The sequence below is a fragment of the Lithobates pipiens genome, unplaced genomic scaffold (genome assembly GCF_037356315.1).
Source record: "Lithobates pipiens isolate NorthernLeopardFrog02 unplaced genomic scaffold, aLitPip1_a1.2 Scaffold_1, whole genome shotgun sequence".
In the NCBI taxonomy this organism is placed as follows: Eukaryota; Metazoa; Chordata; class Amphibia; order Anura; family Ranidae; genus Lithobates; species Lithobates pipiens.
Window position 1 is genome coordinate 176,269,151 of NW_027507685.1, and position 25,528 is coordinate 176,294,678.

The following is a 25,528-nucleotide window of genomic DNA, read 5'->3' on the forward strand; positions in this document are numbered from 1 at the left end:
TCATAAAAAAGTTTTGTACTCACTGTATCTATTTGAAAAAAAATGAAAAAATGAAAGAAGGAAAATTCAGTAAAAGAATTTCCAAGAATTGATTTCCACTCCTATTATAATAATAGGTTTGAATACTATTATTACATGAATGTCACTTGTACAAAGACTGTGGAATGTTCTGAAAAAAGTCATTAGATTACCTTATGGCAAATACATTCACAAAATATGTATAAGGGAAGAGACAGACCTGGCGCTATACCTTTAAAATTGAAGGTTAAATAAAAATTGGAAAAATAAAGAAATATGTGTACTTCTATTATTTAACTTCTATTGTGATTGAATAGATATTTAGAGTAATGATTGTATACTGGGCTTGTATACACTGACATATATATATATATATATATATATATATATATATATATATATTTTTTTTTTTTTTTTTTTTTGCATAATCAAGCATGGACATTATTTGATTATTTGATTCATATATTTTTATTGGTATATTTTTTGCACGGTTATCATTATTCCTTTTTCTTTTTAGGATTGGTACAATTTTGCACGGATATAATTTGATTTATTTATTTTTCATTTTCACTGATATTTTCTACACTAGAATGTGGCTTTGACAGGCGCACTTGGTTACACCTTACAAATATATATCTATTCAATCACAATAGAAGTTAAATAATAGAAGTACACATATTTCTTTATTTTTCCAATTTTTATTTAACCTTCAATTTTAAAGGTATAGCGCCAGGTCTGTCTCTTCCCTTATACATGTAATATATTTCCATCCATGCGGTGGTGATATCAGGCAGAGGCAGCTCATACCACTAACATACTGTTTCTATCCATAGCGCAACCCCCCCCCAATATACTTTCACATTCACAAAATAAGAGTAAAAAAAAAGCTTTTATTTATTTGAGAAAAAAAATAAAATCACAGTGTCAGAACTAAAACATAATGAACATAACATTGTCAAATATAGCTATGTAATAAAATAGATTTGCACTTGTGTGAGTATCACAGATTTAAAGTGTGTGTCATCCCTAACAGCTTAACAATTCCCAACTCTTATTTGCTCCCTTTTACTCATTTATACTTTAAATACTGTTGTTATGGCAGCAACTAGCTGCCATTACCCCTGTATTGTTTTGTACTGTGGGTGATTCTCTTTCAGATAAAAGTGCAGGCATAAGTTGCGTCCTAATATGTAAACGGTATACAAACCACACATGTTAGGTATTGCCACAATCGTTATAGCAAGAGCGATAATTCTAGCACTAGAACTCCTCTGTAACTCTAAATAGGTAACCTTTAAAACATTTTAAACTTTGCCGATGGAAATTTTTCAGTACCATTGTTTGTCATTATTCCACATGCGTGCGCAATTTAAAAGCATGACATGTTAGGTATCTAATTACTCGGCATAACATCATCTTTCACATGCTACAAATTTGGCTAAATTTAGTGTTTTTATTTTATTTTTTAATTCAGTGTATTTTCCCCCCAAAAATTGCATTTTAAAGACCACTGCGCAAATGCAGCCTGACACAAAATATTGCAATGATCTCCATTTTATTCTCTAGGGTCTCTGCTATAACTGTTCTAAAAAAAAATCAATAATGTTCGGGGGTTCTTAAAAATACTATTTTAAAACAAAAAGTTCCAGAAAAAGCCTAGTCAGCAAGTGGTTAATATCTGTTCAATAAAAGAAAAATAATATTGATTGATCCTGGTAGAAATTTAGAGCTGTCCTGTGCACACTTCCTGTGTTATATCAAAGATCCTAATTAAACCTCAAAGTTGTTATCTTGGGCTACAACTTTCGATGTTGTGGATATGAGGAGATTCAGCAGATGAGCAAAAGACAGCAGGGGAGGGCTGATACATTTTCTTGCAATTTCAGTCCACACAAACCTGTGGAATTTAGGAACAGGAAATTACAAGTTGTGATTATTTTTGTCAGGTCATCTGGTATATGTTTCTACTTGTAGGGTATTTAAAAGGCTAAAACATGGAGTAATATGCATATATTGCATAGATGCACTGTATATGCTGTTTTAATCTTTTCTATCAATGCTTTTGGCTGGGCATAGAAGCATATCTATAAAAATTGTATATATTTCAGCTTACCAGTCCTTAGATGTGGCTGCATTCGTTTCATTTCGGGTTTAGACTATGCATTAGATCCTCGTTCTGATTCTATTATGGGATTTTCTATGGACAATTAAATGTTTCTCTTAAGACCTTTGGAAAGAAAAATGACATATAGGTGATAATACAATTGTAGCTGGTTTATGAAAGAAATTGAAGATCTTCACACAATAAATTGAAAGGATATTCACTTCAGCTACCAAGTTGTATGCAGATGCAGAAGTAAACAGAACCCTGGTTTTCACGTGATTGGATAATTAAAGTAATAATTCACAAAAAATTTGTGTGAAGATTCTCAACTCCTTTAACAAATCATCCTCAGTTACCTCACGTCTCTTTATGCATCTCTTGAGATTAAAGAATTGTGCTATTTAAGACAGATATACTGTATGTTCTTACAAATATTTTTTTTACATTTAAAGTGAACCTTTGGTGATGGAAATGCAGCAGCTACCGCTGCTTATTTGTTTATTTGAAGGTTCTAGGGCTGTCATACCATGGCTTCTTCTTTCCCTCATCAGTCAATGACCTTGAACAAGCATTGGTACTGCTAGATTTTTCTCACCCTGCATAAAACTATTTTACCTAATGACAACATAATGTAAAAGCATGTATCTATCTATCAACATTAACAAAGTTTTACAGAAAATAATTTTTTTAACATATTATGATAAAAGGTTTCTATAAAATGTGCAAAATGACTAACATACACACTAATCTCTGATTCTGTTGTCCTCAACACACCACCTAGAACACTCAATCTTATGTGCCTGTAGTCACTCCTCATTCTGCCAATTAGCCTGAATTCCATACTTACATTATGTGTCATAACTCCTGCACTGTAGCTATTCTAGCTAATTGTTTAAGGAGAAAATGTAAAAAAATACACTGATGGAATCTGTTTGTCAGTGTCACTACTAAACAATGTCACAGATGGGTTGTCCTAAGTTCAGTTGACTTAAAACCCCTGCACCGTACATTATTATACAGTTATTTTGTGGATGCTCTTTTGGATATTTTGTTGGCACTGAAAGAATTAAATCCTGCATGATATGGGGACTTCAAAGTCTCTGTTATTGACTTTGTGTCTACTACTACTCTTGGCCATGGTTCCCAGTACGGGTAAGTTATTAACATACTGTATGTTATACTGTTGGTTCTGCTTTTACCTATTAATTATTCCATAGTGACTTTAAAAAATAAATGTGTATTCCTTTGCCAAAAGAAACTTAAAAAATATATACACATGTATTACCTAAAAAAATGCTTTTATAGTTTATATTGGTTTAAACAAAAGTTTGTATAAAAGTACAATATGAGAATGAAGACAAATGTGCTAAATTTATAATGTAATGATTGTATTGTGTGCATGACTAGATGACATTAGAATAGTGATAGCTTGTGGTTCATGCAAAAAAAAAACATTACACTATAGATTACATTTTTCACAAAACAATATTAAATGCTAATTTGGGACAATGTATCCACTAAAACTGAATATATTTGAAAACCAAAAAGACCTTTTGCTTTTCATTGTAATTTTTTAAATACCGTACATATACATGGAGATCTTTAGTTCTTAGATTGAAAGTAATCCATTCAACAAAATATTTTTCTCATCCAAACCCACAAATCTGCTTCTTCTTTTAAGAAGTGCCCCATAGACAATGAACTGCCGTGGCTTATATCTAAATGCATGCCACAGGGTGGATATAATCCATTTAAGACCTACCTCTAACTTTGGTTGCTTAGGGATTGCTTTCTGCAACTGTTTTAGCCCATATAAAAGCTGTTTTACAAGTCCATCAAAACATCTAAAGCTATTTATGAAGGATTTGTACAAATTGATAAACTTAACAATTTTACAGCCAAAGGTTTTGATTTGAATGCCACACATCTTATATTTGCCCATTAGAAGATACCTTTTTGTGAAACCATTAGGATTACAATACAATTTAAATTATTTGATAGATGGCCCATTTATAGAATTGATTGTTTAAATGAAATCCATCCATCTTGGTAAAAATAACAACAACAATGCAATACACTTTAAGTAATGCGTCATCTATATTATAAGAATTGGTATCATATTTTATTGTAAAACAACAGGACAATCTGCTAGGTTTTTTATATGTCTCAAAGCTGTTTATACATATATTTAAAAAGGTCATGTATAATATTTAACATTTAAAAACAAAGTTTATGACCACATTATATGTATAGTTTATCTACATTTTAGGTAGCTCTAAGGCTCTTCTGCATGTACACACCCAATGTCCTATGTACATTCTGCTACATTACAAAGGCCAATAAAAAAAAGTATAATTGTTTAAAACAATGCTGATTGTCAGCATGTGAACAACGTAAAGTGAGATTTTTTTTTTTAATTATTGTAAGCATAAGTCAAAACAAGCATTGGCATATGTAATATACAGTGCCTTGCGAAAGTATTCGGCCCCCTTGAACTTTTCAACCTTTTGCCACATTTCAGGCATCAAACATAAAGATATACAATTTTTATTTTTTGTGAAGAATCACCAACAAGTGGGACACAATTGTGAAGTGGAACGAAATCTATTGGATTTTTGAAACTTTTTTAACTAATAAAAAAATGAAAAGTGGGGCGTGCAAAATTATTCGGCCCCCTTGCGTTAATACTTTGTAGAGCCACCTTTTGCTGTGATTACAGCTGCAAGTCGCTTGGGGTATGTCTCTATCAGTTTTGCACATCGAGAGACTGAAATTCTTGCCCATTCTCCCTTGCAAAACAGCTCGAGCTCAGTGAGGTTGGATGGAGAGCGTTTGTGAACAGCAGTTTTCAGCTCTTTCCACAGATTCTCGATTGGATTCAGGTCTGGACTTTGACTTGGCCATTCTAACACCTGGATATGTTTATTTGTGAACCATTCCTTTGTAGATTTTGCAGTATGGATAGTTATTGTGGGCTGCTGGCGCTACCTCAGGCTATTTCTGTTCACAATATTAAATTTAAACCTATTTCAATCACCATTAACTGTCTCTAGGGGCTAAATGTATTACAATCGTGTTTAGTGTTATACACCAACTTTAGTGGTTTGACTAAAAAATTCCTCGTACCCTTAATCAGAAAAAAATGATTGCCCACCACTTTATATCAACTACCATAAGTGAACTAAGAAGATCCGTCACTTATTTCAACAAAAAAAGAGGCAGCAACCTCTTAAAACCAATAAAAACTCTTAAAATTAATATAATTTAAAATTAATAAATAATAATAAAAAATAGCAAAGAGAGAAAATCTCTGGGGGTATATAAACAAACACCTATATCCCTGTTTATCGTGGACCATTCCATAAGCGCGGCTTCTTCTGTAGAACTGTTCCAGATTTTGCAGTATGTTTGGGTTCATTGTCTTGTTGGAAGATAAATCTCCGTCCCAGTTTCAGGTCTTTTGCAGACTCCAACAGGTTTTCATCCAGAATGGTCCTGTATTTGGCTGCATCTATCTTTCTCTTCAATTTTAACCATCTTCCCTGTCCCTGCTGAAGAAAAGCAGGCCCAAACCATGATGCTGCCACCACCATGTTTGACAGTGGGGATGGTGTGTTGAGAGTGATGAGCTGTGTTGCTTTTACGCCAAACATATCGTTTTGCATTGTGGGCAAAAAGTTAGATTTTGGTTTCATCTGACCAGAGCACCTTCTTCCACATGTTTGGTGTGTCTCCCAGGTGGCTTGTGGCAAACTTTAGACGAGACTTTTTATGGATATCTTTGAGAAATGGCTTTCTTCTTGCCACTCTTCCATAAAGGCCAGATTTGTGCAGTGTACGACTGATTGTTGTGCTATGGACAGACTCTCCCACCTCAGCTGTAGTTCTCTGCAGTTCATCCAGAGTGATCATGGGCCTCTTGGCTGCATCTCTGATCAGTCTTCTCCTTGCCTGAGCTGAAAGTTTAGCGGGACGGCCAGGTCTTGGCAGATTTGCAGTGGTCTGATACTCCTTCCATTTCAAAATGATCGCTTGCACAGTGCTCCTTGGGATGTTTAAAGCTTGGGAAATCTTTTTGTGTCCAAATCCGGCTTTAAACTTCTCCACAACAGTATTACGGACCTGCCTGGTATGTTCCTTGGTCTTCATGATGCTTTCTGCGCTTTCAACAGAACCCTGAGACTATCACAGAGCAGGTGCATTTATACAGAGACTTGATTACACACAGGTGGCTTCTATTTATCACCATCAGTCATTTAGGACAACATTGGATCATTCAGAGATCCTCGCTGAAGTTCTGGAGTGAGTTTGCTGCACTGAAAGTAAAGGGGCGGGGTGCGCATGCGCATGCGCGGGACGTCCGGGAAGACGCTCTGAACGGGAGCTCCGCACCGCTCCGGCCATCCGCGGCACATTCCCCTTGCTATCCCCAGCGGACACCTACGGGGAGACCCTCCCCGTGCACTGGAAGATTCAGGGCAACTTTCTGAATGTCGGGGAATACCGATAAGAAGGATGTTAGCCGCAAATTACATTTCGGCCTGATGGGCCCCCAGCCTTCCAAGATGGCGGCCACTAAAACAACATGCGGTGAGGCCGCAATCCCCACAATCATGACAACCCCTGGGACAACTCCATCTGTGCCTGTGAGTAACCCACAGAACCCCTCCCCTTCTCCTGCATCCACAGAATCTCTCCTGGGCAGGCTGCAGACCGAGAATCCATTCTCCCCGCTGTCTAACGCCCCCAGCTGCATGGCTGATTCTCCACAAGCTTCCCCCATTCAGCCCATCTACCCCCCTGACGTGACACAGCTCCTGAACAGTTTCTCTGACATGCTGGCAGTGGGTCTGGCCCAGAATGCTGCTCAGATCACATCAGCTATTAAGGCTGACATCCAGAGCTTGGGAACCAGAATTTATGTCATTGAGCAGACAATGGATGAAAACGCAGCCCGCACAAATCAGAACACTGCTTGTATTCAGACTCTCCAAGACCAGCTAGACACTGTCCTATCGAAAATCGACGATTTAGAGAACAGAAGCAGGCGATACAACTTTCGCATCAGAGGGATTCTGGAATCGCAAGAGGATGTACATGACACTGTTAAAGCCCTGATTAAAGAAATTATCCCTGACATCCCAGACCAGAGGCTTGAATTGGACAGAGCACACAGAGTTTTGCAACCCCCCGTAAAGATGGCCTCCCTCGGGACATTGTAGTCAAGCCACACTTCTATGGGGTTAAAGAGGAAATAATTCCTCCCTAGGGGCCTCCCCCTGTGTTATGGTTACTATGTGTATGTTAAAGTTGCCCTTCCTATATGTTAATTACGTTTCTATGTTAACTACGTTTTATTTTAGGTGTCATTTTACAGATGGCGAGTGCCTCGCGGCTGGAGCGGGCCTGCTTGCCACTCCACCTGCTGTGACCCTGGGGCCTCACCCCCCCTTGGTGACATCAGGACCGCAACCCCGCTGAGGGTTGCCCTCCTACCGATCCCTGCAATTCAGAGGGTATCGGAGCAGGTTTGGACCTGCCACTCCCCCCCCCCCGGGGAGCCCAGATATCTTTTCCGTCTGGGCTCTCCCTCTTTCTTTGTCCTTCCCTTCTTCCTGGTACTTACGTGTCTCTTCCCCCTCAGGTGCCTCCAAGGAGAGTAAGTTGGTTCATACCCCTTTGGATACTGGGTCAAGGTCGCATCCCCCGGATCGGGACCATTGGTCACTTGGATCAGGTAATCAATGCCAGCATGTGTTCGCACTCTCTCCCTCATGTCCATGGCTGATGACGACCCCAAACAACATCCACTTAAGATTGCATCTCATAACACTCAGGGCCTAAACTCCCCTATGAAAAGGCGCAAAGCCCTACACAGCTACCACTCCAAGAGCTTGGACATCGTCCTCATCCAGGAGACGCATTTTCCTAAAAGCTTTAACCCCTCCTTCCTGCACCGAAACTACCCTACCTTTTTTCTGGCCAATGCTGATGACAAGAAGAGGGGAGTAGCTGTCCTTATTTCAAAACGCACCCCTTTCGCCCTGTCCCAAGTTATCAGGGATGAGGAGGGAAGATATATATTAGTCAAAGGACATATTAATGGATCACTCTTCTCTATCGTGTCATATTATGCTCCCAACAAGGGCCAAACTCAATTCTTTTCCTCCATGCTAACCTCTCTTTCCCCACATTTGGAAGGTAAAGTGCTCATGGGTGGCGACTCTAATGTCGCCTTCGATCATGTGCTAGACAAATCTGCCCATAATAAAGCCCTCCTGAAAAGACCTCCCAAACAGAGTCTCAGCATTGCTAGGCTCTTTCATGCCTTGGGTATGATTGACTCCTGGAGAGAACTTAATCCCTCAGCCCAGGACTACACCCACTATTCTGCTCCACATAGGACTTATGCCCGTATCGACCATATCTTTCTGCATTCCTCTGACATCCACCTGGCATCTCACGCCACTATAGTTGAGATGCCTTGGTCGGACCATTCATTGGTTCTCCTGAAAATCTCGGGTTGCCTCTCCCAAGCGAATACCCCACTATGGCGGTTGAAGGAAGCATTGCTATCCAACCCAGCTCATCGTACTGCCCTTGAAATTGACCTCAAGGAATACTTTCGCATAAATGATATTGAAGACAGTTTTATGAGGGGCAAATTTATACAACTAGCCTCGCGTCTTAAACGCGAAAAACAAATTGACATTATTAACCTAGAGAAAAATTTTCAGGCATTAAGTAAAGCGCACAAGAAACGTCCCACGGCCTCTTCCCTGGCTCTTTTGGATGCAGCCAAAATCGTCCTCAACACTGCCCTTACCTCTAGTGCTGAAAAGCATATGCAATGGGTGCATGGCAGATTTTATCTCAATTCGGACAAATTCGGCCCTCTCCTCGCTGCGAAGCTGTCTCCTAAATTTAGAACCCAGGCTCTCCCTAAAATCAAATCTCTTTCTAGCTCCCTCACACAAAACCCAAAACATATTCTGAATGCGTTCCATGCATTCTACTCAAAGCTTTATTCTAGCCCAGACCCGGACAACACACAGTTGTCTAAAACTTTCATGGATAATAATCCTCTTCCCAAGATCTCGGAAGCACACCGTTCAATGATGGAAGCCCCCATTTCAGAAGCAGAAATTAAAGCAGTCATTAAAAACCTTAAGAATGGCTCGGCCCCTGGACCAGATGGGTTTTCAACACCATATTATAAGACCTTCTCTGAGGTTCTGTCCCCTTATCTGGCCCGGTTCTTCAATTCCCTGAACCGAGCGTCACTCTTAGACCCCGAAGCCAACTTAGCATACATCTCAGTCATCCCAAAACTGGGTAAAGACCAGAGCCTGGTCAGCAACTACAGACCTATCTCGTTGATTAATAACGATTTGAAAATAATGACGAAAATTCTCTCGAACCGTTTGGGTTCTTTTATTGGGGCATATGTCCATAAGGACCAGGTTGGCTTCATCCCAGGGAGGCAGGGACCGGACCAGATAAGAAGAGCGGTAGACGTTATTTCTCTACTTAAATCGGGGTGGGACGGGGGTTCCTCACAGGAGGGCTTCCTCCTCTCTATAGATTTGCAAAAAGCATTCAACACTATCACTTGGCCGTACTTATTCGGCGTGCTAGAAAGATGGGGCTTTGGCCCACACTTTATTCTCCTCCTGGAAGCCCTTTATTCCCAACCCAGGGCACGGGTCAGACTCCAGGGCCACCTTTTAGAACCCTTTTTGATTCGTAAAGGCACTAGACAGGGCTGCCCGCTATCCCCCCTCCTCTTCGCCATTGGCATCGAAACCTTAGCTATTTCCATTAGGAATCACCCAGACATTCAGGGAGTTAAATGCGGAAAATCAACACATAAATGCGCCTTGTTTGCGGACGATGTCCTCCTCTTCGTAACCTCTCCCCTCACCTCTACTCCTAACATCCTCCAACTCCTCCAAAAATTTGGAGAGGTTTCCGGGCTGCATGTTAATATGGCCAAATCGACAGCCCTCAATGTATCTGTACCCCCAGACCTAGTAAACAGGCTCAAGGAGCACATCCCATTTTCCTGGAGCACTTCTTCCATTCCCTATTTAGGGGTCCAGCTCACGCCCACCATCGAACATTTATACAAACATAACTACCCGCCCATGTTTAAGAAACTCAAAAAGGACCTTGAGCAATGTTCCCTCCACAAGCTGTCATGGATAGGGAGGGTCAATGCCATCAAGATGACTCTCCTCCCTAGGTTATTGTACCTCTTCCGTTCACTACCGATACCGGTCCCCAAATCCCACATCCAAACCCTACAGTCAGCGATTATTAGATTTACCTGGGGCAAGTCTAACCACAGACTCCCCAAGACAACGTTATTTAGACCTAGACGGAAGGGCGGACTTGGGTTACCTAACCTCTGGTGGTACTACCAGGCGGCGCAACTCTGCCAGATTTCTAACGTATTCGAGAGGTCCAAAGCCTGAATGGCTAGAAATGGAAAGACAAGCTATCCCTAAGCACACTATTGATTTTCTGATGTGGAGCCCCCCGAAATCTAGACCCCCGATCATGGCCCCTACCCTCTCCCACTCCTTCACTTTATGCGACACGGTTTATAAATCCAACATCCTCACCTCAAAGTGGCAACCTCTCACGCATCTCTTCAATAACCCCTCATTTCCACCAGGGATGGATATTAGGGCGTTCCAGTGGTGGATAGACAAAGGCCTCTATAGAATAGTTTCTCAATCCGTCTGGGCCACTCAAACTTGGTCACTGCATCTCTAAACTGGAGATGCCGGACTCAGAAAGATTTAGGTTCCATCAAATAGCCCATTTCTTACACACTCTGACTTCCCACCATCCCCTCCCCCTCTATGTTTCCCCGTATGAACTCTGGTGCTCGTCAGCCATGAACGTGAGGGGGGGCATCTCTCTGATTTACTCTGCTTTGGCCGATCCAAAGGAAAAAGCGCAATACATGCTGAGCTGGGAGCGCGATCTGGGTATTGAGTGGGACTTGGACTCTTGGCACTCCCACTTATCGACTGCCTTCAGGGGGATCCTCAACACTTCCCTGATGGAGGCAGACATTAAAGTTTTCACCCGCTGGTACCTGGTCCCGACCCGTCTAGCTAAATTTTACCCCCAGTCCTCACCCCTATGTTTTAGGGGCTGCGGCCATCTAGGGTCGCTCCTCCACATCCTGTGGGAATGCCCCAGAATCAGAAACTTTTGGAACAAGACCTTTGGCCTAATTCGTAAAGTCACTGGTCATGCTATTCCTCAATCCCCAGCAATCGCCCTCCTGAATCAATCGATACCTCTAACCCCCAAACATAGCCGAGTCCTGATCCACTTTTTCTTCATTGGAGCTAAAATGACAATAGCCAGATCTTGGAAGTCCCCCAGGGTTTCCTTCCCATTACTTAAACAAAAAATTACTTGGATTATGTTCCACGAAAAAACTTCTCATTCAATTCTAGACAAAATAGACAAATTTAAACGGGTGTGGGAACCTTGGGCCAACTTATATATTCTCATATAAATGGTAATGATAGGCTAATGGCGCTACCTCAAACCTATTGTTTTTGTGTTTATATCCAACTAATTCTTTCTATTATTCCAAATTCAACCATGTGCCACTACAAATCAGTTATATTCCTTACCCTAAAAAGGTGAACGCGCAGAAACAAACGGGACCCCCCAGAAAATTGGGTACTTAGGCTCCATACAACTGTGTATAGCGCTGGTTTGCACTAAAAAGGACTGTTGTTTTTAAGATATATTTTATTTTTTACTTTTTATTTTTTAATATTTTCCTGCTGTTCGGGTTTTTATTTTATTTTTGTTTTTGCCATTTTTTGTTAAACTTTTCTGAGATGCATTATTGGTATATATATATATACTAAATTTACAGGCTTATAGTGCAATTGCTGTAGATCCCATTTCTGGTTTAAAGGGACATTTTTGTAAAAAAGCGTTTCTTTGCACTAAGCACTGTAAACTAATTTTTTAGCATATGCGAAAGCTCTCTCTCTTTTTTGTAATTATATAACATTTTTGTAATAAAGCATATTTTGAGTGACCATTAGTCCTCTGCTATATACATATTAATAAGGTATATAAATTATTGCAGAAGCTATTTTTTTGGGAAAGCCTATTTTTGAAGAACTTTTTTTGTAGCCCGTTTCCCTTTCTCTCAAGTGGTCCGTTATTGAGAATACTACACCATGAGCAGATTTTTTCTTTTTTGAGGACCTATTGGCGGATAACAAAGCCTCCTTCTCTCATCATTTCCAATAAACCCTGGGGAAGACCAGCTGAAGATAGAGCTAATCAGAAGAATCCTCAACCTAGTGGAGCACAGATTACAGGCAATATACCCCCTAGGGGGTGCGTGGATTCGGTGAGTGGGGACCCTTGAGGGGGAACGAGCACGGAAGTCACCAATAAGCAGGCTTAATCACAAAAGTCACCTTCCTGTTATTTGAAAAAGAATAATCGCATGGTTGAAAGCACATGATAAGAGACTTCTTGTGGACCTTATATATATAGATACATAAATCTATTGATATTTTTTGGATTCTATTTACACCTTTTTTTAGGTTTTTGTATTTTTCACATTCGAAAGGGGGTTAGGAATCACCCCGCACATTTATTTATTATATTATTATTATTTTTTTATTTTTTTATTTTTTTGCCTTTGACTTTTCTATTTTTATAATTTTTATAGTCTTATATTTTTTGTATTTTTCATGGTCTCGGTGGTTTTTGTTTCTTTCATTGTAATATATTTTTTTCATCCACGGGGTATTATAGTGGTAATATAAATTGTGCACAGTGATAGCAATTGCACAGGAACTGCACAAACGCAGTGCGATTATAAGTGTAATTTCTCCCCCGAATAGGGGTTTTGCACACTGTGTGTGGTAGTCGGCTGTGTAGTATACTAATATATTTTTTGGGATCACAAAAATCACTATCACAAAATTAGTTTGAATATTGTTTGGGATCCTTGGATTTTACATGTAGTGTGGGTGTTTTTTAGGGATTCTGATTGAGTGTTCGATCACGTTAGTGAAGAACTGTGCGCGTTCACCTTTTTAGGGTAAGGAATATAACTGATTTGTAGTGGCACATGGTTGAATTTGGAATAATAGAAAGAATTAGTTGGATATAAACACAAAAACAATAGGTTTGAGGTAGCGCCATTAGCCTATCATTACCATTTAACTTTTAAACATAACCTGGGTTTCAGATTGTGTTCTTAGGGAGGCAGCAACCTCATAGTGACTAATATAAATAGGTCCAACTTTTATATATGTATTTTCTACACTGCTATACCTCATAAAATACTGCAACTAGTAATACATTATCAATAGAGTCAGGGGGAGATACAGGCATTCACATATATCCCTGTGTGACTGTGACCTGCTCCATAAGCGCGGCCTTTCGTGTACAGTTAATATTCTCATATAAGACCAGATTCATGGCTCGGTTCATGCTTAGCTCCCAGATCCGACTCTCCTTGGCTTAGGCACCCCTCTCTGCACACCTATCTCTCTTTCTCTCTTCCCTCCCTCTCTTTTCTATTCTTTCCTATCTCTCTCTCGCAGGGCTGGTGCAAGGATCGTTGACACCCTAGGCGAAAACCTAATTTTGCCCCCCAGCCCCCCCCCCCCCCCCCCCGGCTGCGCCCATGACTCCACCTTACCCTGCCCTTGCTACACATGACCTATCTGACCCCTACACTGACCCCCTGACACATAAACTAATCCACCTGACTCTTACTTCCTGCACTACTCACATCACACTGACCCCTACACTGACCCACCTGATAATTACACCGACCCACCTGGCACCTACACCAACCCACCTGGCACCTACACTGCCAATTACACTGACCATCACGCTGACACCTACACTGACCATCACGCTGACACCTACACTGACCATCACGCTGACACCTACACTGACCATCACGCTGACACCTACAGTGACCATCACGCTGACACCTACACTAAAAACACATACCCTGAAAACACATACCCTGAAAACACATACCCTGAAAACACATACCTTGAAAACACATACCCTGACACATACAATGGCACTGACGCATACACTGACGCATACACTGACGCATACACTGACATGACACATACACTGACACGACACATACACTGACACATTACACTGACACGACACATACACTGACACGACACATACACTGACACGACACATCACACTGGCATGACACATACACTGACACATCACACTGGCATGACACATACACTGACACATCACACTGGCATGACACATACACAGACACATCACACTGGCATGACACATACACAGACACATCACACTGGCATGACACATACACAGACACATCACACTGACATGACACATACACAGACACATCACACTGACATGACACAGACACAGACACATCACACTGACATGACACATACACTGACACATCACACTGACACGACACATACACTGACACATTACACTGGCATGACACATACACAGACACATCACACTGACATGACACATACACAGACACACCACACTGACATGACACATACACAGACACATCACACTGACATGACACATACACAGACACATCACACTGACATGACACATACACAGACACATTACACTGACATGACACATACACTGACACATTACACTGACATGACACATACACAGACACGACACATACACTGACACATCACACTGGCATGACACATACACTGACACATTACACTGACATGACACATACACTGACACATTACACTGACATGACACATACACTGACACATCACACTGACATGACACATACACAGACACAGACACATTACACTGACATGACACATACACTGACACATTACACTGACATGACACATACACTGACACGACACATACACAGACACATCACACTGACATGACACATACACAGACACATCACATTGACATGACACATACACTGACACGACACATACACTGACACATCACACTGGCATGACACATACACTGACACATTACACTGACATGACACATACACTGACATGACACATACACTGACACGACACATACACTGACACATCACACTGGCATGACACATACACAGACACATCACACTGACATGACACATGCACAGACACACCTTACTGACATGACACATAAACAGACACATCACACTGACATGACACATACACAGACGCATCACACTGACATGACACATACACAGACACATCACACTGACATGACACATACACTGACACGACACATACACTGACACATCACACTGGCATGACACATACACTGACACATTACACTGACATGACACATACACTGACACGACACATACACTGACACGTCACACTGGCATGACACATACACAGACACATCACACTGACATGACACATACACAGACACATCACACTGACATGACACATACACAGACACATCACACTGACATGACACATACACTGACACATCACACTGGCATGACACATACACAGACACATCACACTGACATGACACATACACAGACACACCACACTGACATGACACATACACAGACACATCACACTGACATGACACATAAACAGACACATCACACTGACATGACACATACACAGACACATCACACTGACATGACACATACACAGACACATCACACTGACATGACACATACACAGACACATCACACTGACATGACACATACACAGACACATCACACTGACATGACACACACACAGACACATCACACTTACATGACACATACACAGACACATCACACTGACATGACACATACACAGACACATCACACTGACATGACACATACACAGACACAGCACACTGGCATGACACTGACACACATCACACTGACCTACCTGACTCCTACTTCCTGCATTACTCACACACAAACCCCCTCCATACAGCTCAATGGATCCATCCTCCTCCTTACCTCTGCTCTTTGATGCTGCCTTCAGCGACCATCATCCCACCGGGCCTCTCCGACTCCTCCGCACTGCCAGCGCCGTCCACCCGCTCCGCCGGGGCCACGCCAGCGCCATCCATCCGCTCCGCCGGGGCCACACCAGCGCCGTCCACCCGCTCCGCCGGGGCCACACCAGCGCCATCCATCCGCTCCGCCTCCATCATATCCCCGCCGGGACCAGGCCAGCGCCGTCAACCCCGCTCCATGATGTCCCCGCCGGGCAGGAGGTCAGCTGACCGACCTCTCGAAGCTCCCATCTCCGCCGAGCCCCGCCCCTCCGCTGCACTCACACAGACACACAGCGCCGCTCCAGAGGGACAGGCTGGAGCAAAGGAGTCCCGGAGCGGCGCTGTGAGATGAGTACGGTGGGGCGCTCAGCGGGAAACATGGGGGATTGGTGGCGCCGGTGGAACACCACAGGGGGGGCGAGAGAGCAGAAGAGGAGCTCACACTGGGCAGAGGCCGTAGTTGCGCCCTAGGTGGTAGTGCGCCCTAGGCGGCTGCCTACTTCGCCTAGTGGTAGCGCCGGCCCTGCTCTCTCGTCTTTGTCATCTCCTCCTTCAAGCCCAGCTGGACTGGGTTCTGGGGAATGTTAGTTCTTAGGACAGGTCATGGCAGTTTTATTTCCTCATGGCCTTAAACTCACTAGCTTTGCACTATCGGTCTTACCGTTTCTGGGTCTTATCTTCACACGTTGTCTGAAGCTATGTTAGCAGTTGGGACTTTCAGAGGCCCCTACCAAGTTCATTTAACGTCACTTAACCCAGACATTATACGCTAAGGTTAGGCAATAAGGCCTCCCGTTCCATCGTCAGGTTTGGGGGGTTCTGAGACTCCGACACAGCGTGCTCCCAGTTGGGGTGTCGGGGCCTCGGTCCGCCTAGCGGTTTTCTCCACTGGCTCTTATGTTAATTTTTACCTTTAGATGGACTATTCTTTTTTGTCTGGAAGATTTTCTTTTCTTGTTTATAATTGCTCGGAATACTGGTTATTACCCATTAGACGGTCTTTATGTTGTTAGGCATGGAGCCTCTTCCTCATTAGGAAGGGTCTTACACTCGTTTTTTATTCTCTGTCATACCTGTCTAGCAATATATTTCCAGAAATCCCCTGCGCGGGAGATAAGTCTATGTTGTTTTTTCATTACTTCAATAAAAAAACTTTTGAAACTTAAAAAAAAAAAAAAAAAAAAAAGAAAGTAAAGGGGCCGAATAATTTTGCACGCACCACTTTTCAGTTTTTTATTTGCTAAAAAAGTTTAAATTATCCAATAGATTTCGTTCCACTTCACAATTGTGTCCCACTTGTTGGTGATTCTTCACAAAAAATTGAAATGTTATATCTTTATGTTTGAAGCTTGAAATGTGGCAAAAGGTTGAAAAGTTCAAGGGGGCCGAATACTTTCGCAAGGCACTGTAGCTTATGGTACAAAAATCATGCATAACTTTGCTTTAGGTACCATTTTCAAGGTGTCTGAAAGTATTTTAGGTCTGGATTGTTGTGGATTTATAGCTTTCATCGCACCACTGGACATCACCAAAACCTTGCCCTGATAGTGAGCTTTGTAAGCCCTTGTACTCACGGTCAGACATTCCGACGGAAAATGTCCGATCGGACCATGTTGTCGGATAATCCGACCGTGTGTGGGCTCCATCGGACTGTTTCCATCGGAATATCCGTCCGACAAAATTTTAGAGCTGGGCTATAAAATTTTCGGACTTTGTCCAATTGTTTGTAGAGAATTCCGAATGGACAAAGTGCCACGCATGCTCAGATCAAATTCCTAGACCAAAGCTATTGGCTACTAGCCTGAACGTAGTCCTGTAGTAATTAAATTACGTCATCACGTTATGAACGATTTGATTTTCTGACAACTTTGTCCGACCATGTGTATGCAACACCAGTTTCGGACAAAATCCGTCGGACAAAATTCAATGGATTTTGTTGTCGGAATGTCCGACCGTGTGTACAAGGGCTTAAAGAAACTTGATTTTTAGAAACATAGAAGAGTGATGACAGAAAAGGACCAAGTGGTCCATCAAGTCTGCCCTTTTTTTTTTCAAATTTGTATTTAAATGTATGTGTTTTATGATGATAAGTCTATCTATGAACACATATATAGAATTTTATACTTTAAATGTCAATGCGTCTTTTTATTTGCAATCTGGCTTCAAATTGAAGAGTTTAGGCCATTCCATTTGCTCATTAATTGAAAAGAAGCAAGAAAAGTACTTTTAAAATCATCCATGTCTTATTGCAGACAATCCAACTTCCAGTAATTTCTAATCTGTGTGATTTGTGCACTCCACTTAATATAATCATCAAATTGCGAAAATGTATCACACAAAATTATACCCTGTTCGACCAGTTCAGGTTCATTTTTCAGTTAATTAAAATGTAGGAGATAAATTAAACGATGCAAAAGGTAGAGTTTTTAATAAAGGCAGATTGACTTAGTTTGGCTGAACACAGTTCATTTGCAACTGGTTAATGTTATTTCTTTTTTTTTTTTTTTTTAAGTTTAAAAGAGTTTTATTGAAAAAAAGTTGGCATAACAGAGTTGAAGCTCCCACGCAGGGGAAAGCCATAAAAAAAAAAGAATAGATAACACAACAGGTTGTACACATGAACAATATGGAGTAAGTTTCTTACTCCGTCATCAGGTATAAAACTATAGGGGTAACAGCAGGGAGAACCTAGTACCGGGGTGGGTCAGGAGTATAGTTTAACCTGCACAACTAAAGTGAAAAATAAACTCCTGAAGAAAACCATGGTAGAGATGTGACAGGGAAAAGGAACTAGGAGTACTAGGCGTGCTCAAAAGAAAAGACAAATTAAAAAATAATAAGCATAAATGAACCCCCTCTCCCGGCGGCCTGGTGCCCCGACACCCCGACAGGGATCTCACTGTGTCGGAGCCCCATGGCTCACCTGGGACCGAGGATAAGCTAATGTCAGGTCACATCATACCCCGTTTAGTGTAAACTGAAAACATGACTAACATAAAAACTAATAGGAAGAACCTGGGGAAGTCCCCAAGGGGGTCCTGTTCAAAGGCATAGCTCCCAGCTGGACATGATGTCAGGCCCCTGGGAGAGCCAAGCAAACAAAGGATATTGTTATAAAAATACATGCCTAAATATAATTGTTAAGCCAGAGCATGTTCAGGAAAGCGTCCCCCACCCCCCCTCAGCCTGGCCTGACCAGGGGGAGGGGGAGGGGAGGGACAAGAAGGAGAAAGAAAGAAAGAGAAAAGGAGAGGGGAAGAGGGGGAGGGAACCATGATAAACTGAATGAGCCTGGGTCAAGGAGAGCCGGAGGCGAACAGAAGGGAGAGTAGCTCAAAATATAGAGCAATCTCTAGAACAAAACACCGAGACCAAAAACTAAATAAGGATCCCAATGTGACTAGCCCAGGGCTCCCAAACCCTTTTAAATTTACTCGTTTTGTCCAGAATAGTGTAGGAAATTTTTTCTTGAAACATAATCCAGGTAATTTTTTGTTTCAGATTCGGGAAGGAAACCCTAGGGGATTTCCAGGACCTGGTTATAGTCAATTTAGCACCCAATAGGATGAAGTGAATCAAAGACTGAGTATGTTTGGAGATGTGGGGGATTCCTTCATTTAAGAGGGCGAATGTTGGGGATTGGGGAGCTGCTTGGCCGGTGACCTTGCGGATCAGTGCAAACGTCTTATTCCAAAAGTTTCTAATCCTGGGACACTCCCACAATATGTGAATGAGCGATCCCAGGTGCCCACACCCTCTGAAACATAAGGGGGAGGATTGAGGGTAAAACTTAGCAAGGCGTGTGGGTACAAGGTACCAACGGGTAAGGACTTTGACGTCCGCCTCCACCAGAGATGTGTTGAGGATCCCCTTAAATGCAGTATTGAAATGGGTGTGCCAGGAGTCCAGGTCCCACTCGATTCCTAGGTCGTGTTCCCAGCTCAGCATGTACTGCGCTTTATCCGTTGGTTCGGCAAATGCCGAATATATCAGCGAAATCCCTCCCCTCATGTCTATGGCTGAAGAACACCAGAGTTCGTAAGGCGAAACTGTGAGGGGAAGGGGGTATTGGGAAGTTAGTTTATGCAGAAAGTGGGATAATTGTTGGAACCGGAACCTTTCTGTAGGAGGCATCTCCAACTTAGAGATGCATTGTTTCAACTTAAGTGGTCCTGCCGGATTAAGATAATGTCCTATTCTATAAAGACCTTTGTCTATCCACCATTGGAATGCTTTGATATTCAGCCCCGGCTGAAATGAGGGGTTATTGAAGATATGTGCGAGAGGTTGCCACCTGGAGGTAAGCGTAGTGGACTTGTAAATCTTATCACAAAGAGCAAGGGAGTGAGAGAGGGTAGGAGACATGACTGGGGGTCTAGATTTTGGAGGGCGCCATAAGAGGTAATCGATAGTAAATTTAGGGATAGCCTGTCTTTCCATCTCTATCCATTCGGGTTTAGGCCCGCTTGAGTAAACATTAGATATCTGGCAGAGTTGTGCTGCTTGGTAATACCACCATAGATTGGGCAGACCTAGACCGCCTTTTCTTCTGGGTCTAAATAATGTTTTCTTGGGGAGTCTGTGGTTGGATTTGCCCCAGGTAAATTTAATAATTGCCGATTGAAGGTTCTGTATAAGAGACTTAGGTACCGGAATGGGTAGAGAGCGGAAGAGGTACAGTAACCTAGGAAGAAGGGTCATTTTTACAGCGTTAATTTTCCCTATCCAGGATATCTTATGAAGGGACCATTGTTCAAGATCATTTTTAAGTTTTTTGATCATGGGTGGGTAATTCTGGTGGAACAACTGGCCAAAGTTAGATGTAAGTTGAATCCCTAGGTATGGGATAGAGGGAGAGCTCCAGGCGAAAGGGAAGTGTTCTTTTAGCCTATTTACTACTTCAGGGGTTAAGGAAACATTGAGGGCTGTTGACTTGGCCATATTAACTTGGAGTCCTGAGGCTTGTCCGAATTCTTGGAGGAGTTGAAGGACATGAGGGGTCGAGACTGTGGGGGAGGTAATAAAAAGGAGGACGTCGTCTGCGAACAGAGCGCATTTGTGAATCGTATTGCCACAACGTACTCCCTGAATGTCCGGATGATTCCTGATGGATATAGCTAATGTTTCAATACCAATGGCGAAGAGAAGGGGGGAGAGTGGGCATCCCTGTCTGGTTCCTTTACTGATTAGGAAGGGGTCTGAGAGGTGGCCCTGGAGTCTAACCTGTGCCCGAGGGTGAGAGTAGAGAGCCCCTAGGAGGTGAGTGAAGTGGGGACCAAAACCCCATTTTCGTAGAACGCCAAATAAGTAAGGCCATGTGATAGTGTCAAACGCTTTCTGCAAGTCTATAGAAAGAAGGAAGCCCTCCTGAGGAGGCCCTCCGTCCCACCCTGAGTTGAGAAGGGAAATAATATCCACCGCTCTCCTTATCTGGTCCGGTCCCTGTCTTCCGGGAATAAATCCCACTTGGTCCTTATGGATATAATTGCTAATGAAAGATCCCAGTCGGTTGGAGAGAATTTTGGTCATTATTTTCAGATCGTTGTTGATTAAGGAGATGGGCCTATAGTTACTAACTAGACTCTGGTCTTTCCCCGGTTTAGGGATAACCGAGATATATGCCAAATTTGTTGTGTGGTCTAGGGGTGAAGCTTGGGACAATGAGTTAAAAAATCGGGCCAGATAAGGAGATAATATGTCGGAAAAGGTCTTATAATAATGTGTTGAAAATCCATCAGGGCCCGGGGCAGACCCCTTCCTAAGGTCTTTAATGACTGCTCTAACTTCTGTTTCCGAGATGGGGGCCTCCATGATTGAACGATGAGAGTCCGATATCTTTGGGAGAGGGACGCTATCTAGGTAGTTTTCGGTGGACTGAGAGCTAATATGGTTCGGGCTAGAGTAAAGCTTAGCATAAAATTCGTGGAAGGCCTTCAGGATATGTTTGGGGTTTTGTGTAAGAGCACCAGATGGTGATTTGATTTTTGGGAGGGCCTGAGCTCTAAATTTGGGGGAGAGTTTCGCTGCGAGGAGTGGTCCGAATTTATCTGAATTAAGATAAAATCTACCGCTCACCCATCGGGTATGGTTCTCGGCGCTGGATGTGAGGGCGGTGTTAAGAGCGATCTTGGCAGCATCGAGGCGAGCAAGGGAGGAAGCAGAGGGGTGTTTTTTGTGCTCTTTACATAGGATCTGGAAGTTTTTCTCCAAGTTGACAATGTCTGCTTGTTTTTCCCGTTTAAGGCGGGAGGAGAGCTGAATGAGCTTACCCCTCATAACTGCCTTATGTGCCCCCCACAGAACACTGGGGGAAATGTCCTCAGTGTCATTAGTACGGAAATAGTCTTTTAGGTCAATTTCGAGGCTAGTGCGGTGTGCCGGGTGAGAAAGCAAGGACTCTTTCAGCCGCCATTGCGGAGGAGTTGTTCGATTCAGGCACCCGGAAATCTTCAAGGAGACTATTGCGTGATCAGACCAAGGGACATCAGTTATGGCGGCATGGGAGGTTAGAGGAATATCAGTGGAGTGAATGAAAATGTGGTCTATGCGGGCGTAGGTACTATGGGGTGCAGAAAAGTGCGTATAATCTTGGGCTGAGGGATTCAGCTCCCTCCAGGAGTCTATCATGCCCAAAGCGTGAAAGAGCCTTGCAATGCGAAGACTCTGCTTGGGAGGCCTCTTCAAGAGAGACCTCTTCGAGGAGGACTTGTCTAGCACGTGATCGAAGGCGACATTAGAGTCGCCACCCATAATCACCTTACCCTCCAGGTGAGGGGAAAGGGAGGTCAACATTGAAGAAAAGAACCTAGTTTGGCCTTTATTAGGGGCGTAATAAGAAATGAGGGAGAAAAGAGACCCATTAACAAGTCCCTTGACAAGAATGTAACGTCCTTCTGTGTCCCTAATCGTATGAGATAGGGTAAAGGATGTGCGTTTAGAAATGAGGATAGCGACCCCTCTTTTCTTATCGTCAGCGTTGGCGAGGTAAAAGGTGGGATAATTACGGTGAAGGAAGGAGGGATTAAAACTTTTCGGGAAGTGTGTTTCCTGTAGAAGAACAATGTCAAAGTTCTTAGAATGGTAGCTATGTAGGGCCTTGCGCCTTTTGATGGGGGAGTTTAGACCTTGGGTGTTGTGGGATGCTACTTTAAGGGATTGTGTATGGGGTATATCATCAGCCATAGACATGAGGTGTAAGGTGCGAGCATGTGCTGGCTTTGGTTACCTGTCCCGAGCGGGTCCTGGTCTCGAGGTTGAGGGCAAGTTCTGTTCTCGTAAACCGGGGAGGTTCAAAACGTCCAGCTCTCCTTGAAGGCATCTGTGGGGGAGAAGACAAATGAGTAGAGAGAAGAAAGGGAAACCAGAAAAGGAAAGAAAAGAGTGAGGAGAAGGGGGGAAGGTCCAGGAAGAAAGGAGACCTGGGTTCCCCATGGAAGGGAAAGGCAGGGTGGAGCCTGCTCCGGATCCCTTTGGATTGTAGGGATCGGTAGAAGGGCAACCCATTAGAAGGTTGCATTCCTGGTGCCACCATGGGAAAATAAATCCCCAGGGCTACAACAGGTGGAGTGGCAGGCATACCCGCTCCGGTCGAGCGGCGGTCCGCACTTTTTAAATAACAACATAACATTAACTTCAAAAAATTGTTAACCAAAACAGCAAAAAATATTTGAAAACAAAAGAGTCCCTAGGGGGAGGCCCCCAGGATTCAGAATGTGACACGTTGAGAAAACACGGTTCTTGGCCGTGCATGCATGTCCCTGATAATTCAAAAAAGGGGAAGGGGGGGGGGGAGGGGGGTAGAAAACAGGGAATAAAGGGTTACTGGAAAAATGTCCCGGGTGGACTCAGTGGTTGAGTTGGGGAATCCTGCGCCCAGAGAAGATCTGGCGAGGGTGGAGAGAAAGGGTCAGACCCCAAGGGGTCGGGAAGGGCGGGAGTTCATCTTGGTGGGACGGCGTCCCTCTGTCTCTTCGGTTGCTGTTTAACCCAGAGGGGGGTCAGAGGGCTGGTCGGCGATGGCCTCTTGAAGGAACTCGGACGGGTCTCCATGTGTTGGGGAGAAAGTTCCTGAGAGATGAGCCCCAAGTGTAGAAGTAAACGTTCGCCATTCTGGAAATTCGTGATGTTATACGATTTCTCCTTGAAGGTAAACTGCAGACGGAAAGGGAAGGCCCATCTATATTTGATCATCTTCTGCGAGAGAATATCCAGTAGGGGTTTGAGGGCTCTTCGTTTCTGGATAGTAGTAGGCGATATGTCCGCAAAGATTTGAATTTTGGCGCCGTTGAGGGAGATGTCTCCCCTGTTTCTGGAGCTTTTCATTATTTCCTCTTTAACACTATAATAGTGCGGCTTGACCACAATGTCCCGAGGAAGGCCATCCTGGCGGGGGGGCTGTAAAACTCGGTGGGCTCTGTCAAGCTCAAGTCTGCTTTCAGAGATGTCAGGGATGAGATCCTTAATTAGAGCTCGGACAATCGCCTGAGTATCTGTTTGCGATTCTGGAATGCCTCTGATGCGAAAGTTATAACGTCTACTTCTATTCTCTAAATCGTCAATTTTAGAGAGGGCTGTGTCAAGCTGGTCTTGTAGGGTCTGAATACAGGCCGTGTTCTGGTCTGTGCGAGCAGCTGCATTATCAACTGTTTGTTCAATGGCATCCATTCTGGCTCCCAGGCTCTGGATGTCAGCTTTAATGGCAGAGGTGATTTGTGCAGCGTTTTGGGCAAGACCGACAGCTAGCATATCAGAGAAGCTGTTCAATAGCTGGGTCATGTCAGGGGGATGATCAGGTAGGATGGGGGAGGTTAGCAGGGAATCCACAGCACTGTTAGGTGTGCTAGCCAGCGGGGAGAATGGATTCTCCGTTTGCAGTCTGCCCAGGAGTGATTCTGTGGAAGCTGGAGAGGGTAAGGGGTTCTGCTGGTGGATCACAGGCAAAGCTGCGATCGTAGCATAGGTAGCTGTGCTAGTCAGCGTCACGTTCTCACCGCATGTGGGAATGGCGGCCGCCATCTTGGGAGGCTGTGGGGCCTTCGGGCCAAAGTCCAGCTGACGGCTAACGTCCTTCTTGGAGACCTTTCCCGGCATAGGTGTAGGTGCACGGGGTGTTCCGCTGTACGGGGGAGGTCTCCCCAGAGTTGGCTGCGTACTATAGCGCTCGTGAGGTGCCGCGAAAGACCGGAGCGGTGCGGAGCTCCCGGCTAGTGCTTCGTTCCGGAAGTCCCGCGCATGCGCACCTGGTTAATGTTATTTCTATGGACTAATGAGTGATTTTTTTCCACAGAAAGGCAGTAGAGGTAGATTTAAAAAAGTTTGCTCTAAAATATTTAATTTGATTTTGAATCTTATTCTCTATATAAAACATCTTTGCTAAGAAAGACATGG

The 25,528-nt window shown here is 43.3% G+C and overlaps 1 protein-coding gene across 1 annotated transcript in view; it reads left to right on the forward strand.

Moving 5' to 3' along the window:
- Window positions 1-8,334: 8,334 nt before the first annotated feature.
- The window catches only part of LOC143987577 (uncharacterized), a 91,201-nt gene continuing 74,007 nt past the window's right edge, over window positions 8,335-25,528 (forward strand). The window contains exon 1 of the mRNA XM_077486410.1: window positions 8,335-9,457. Within this exon, the coding sequence (XP_077342536.1) occupies window positions 8,335-9,457 (1,123 nt within the window). The remainder of the gene's footprint in view (window positions 9,458-25,528) is intronic.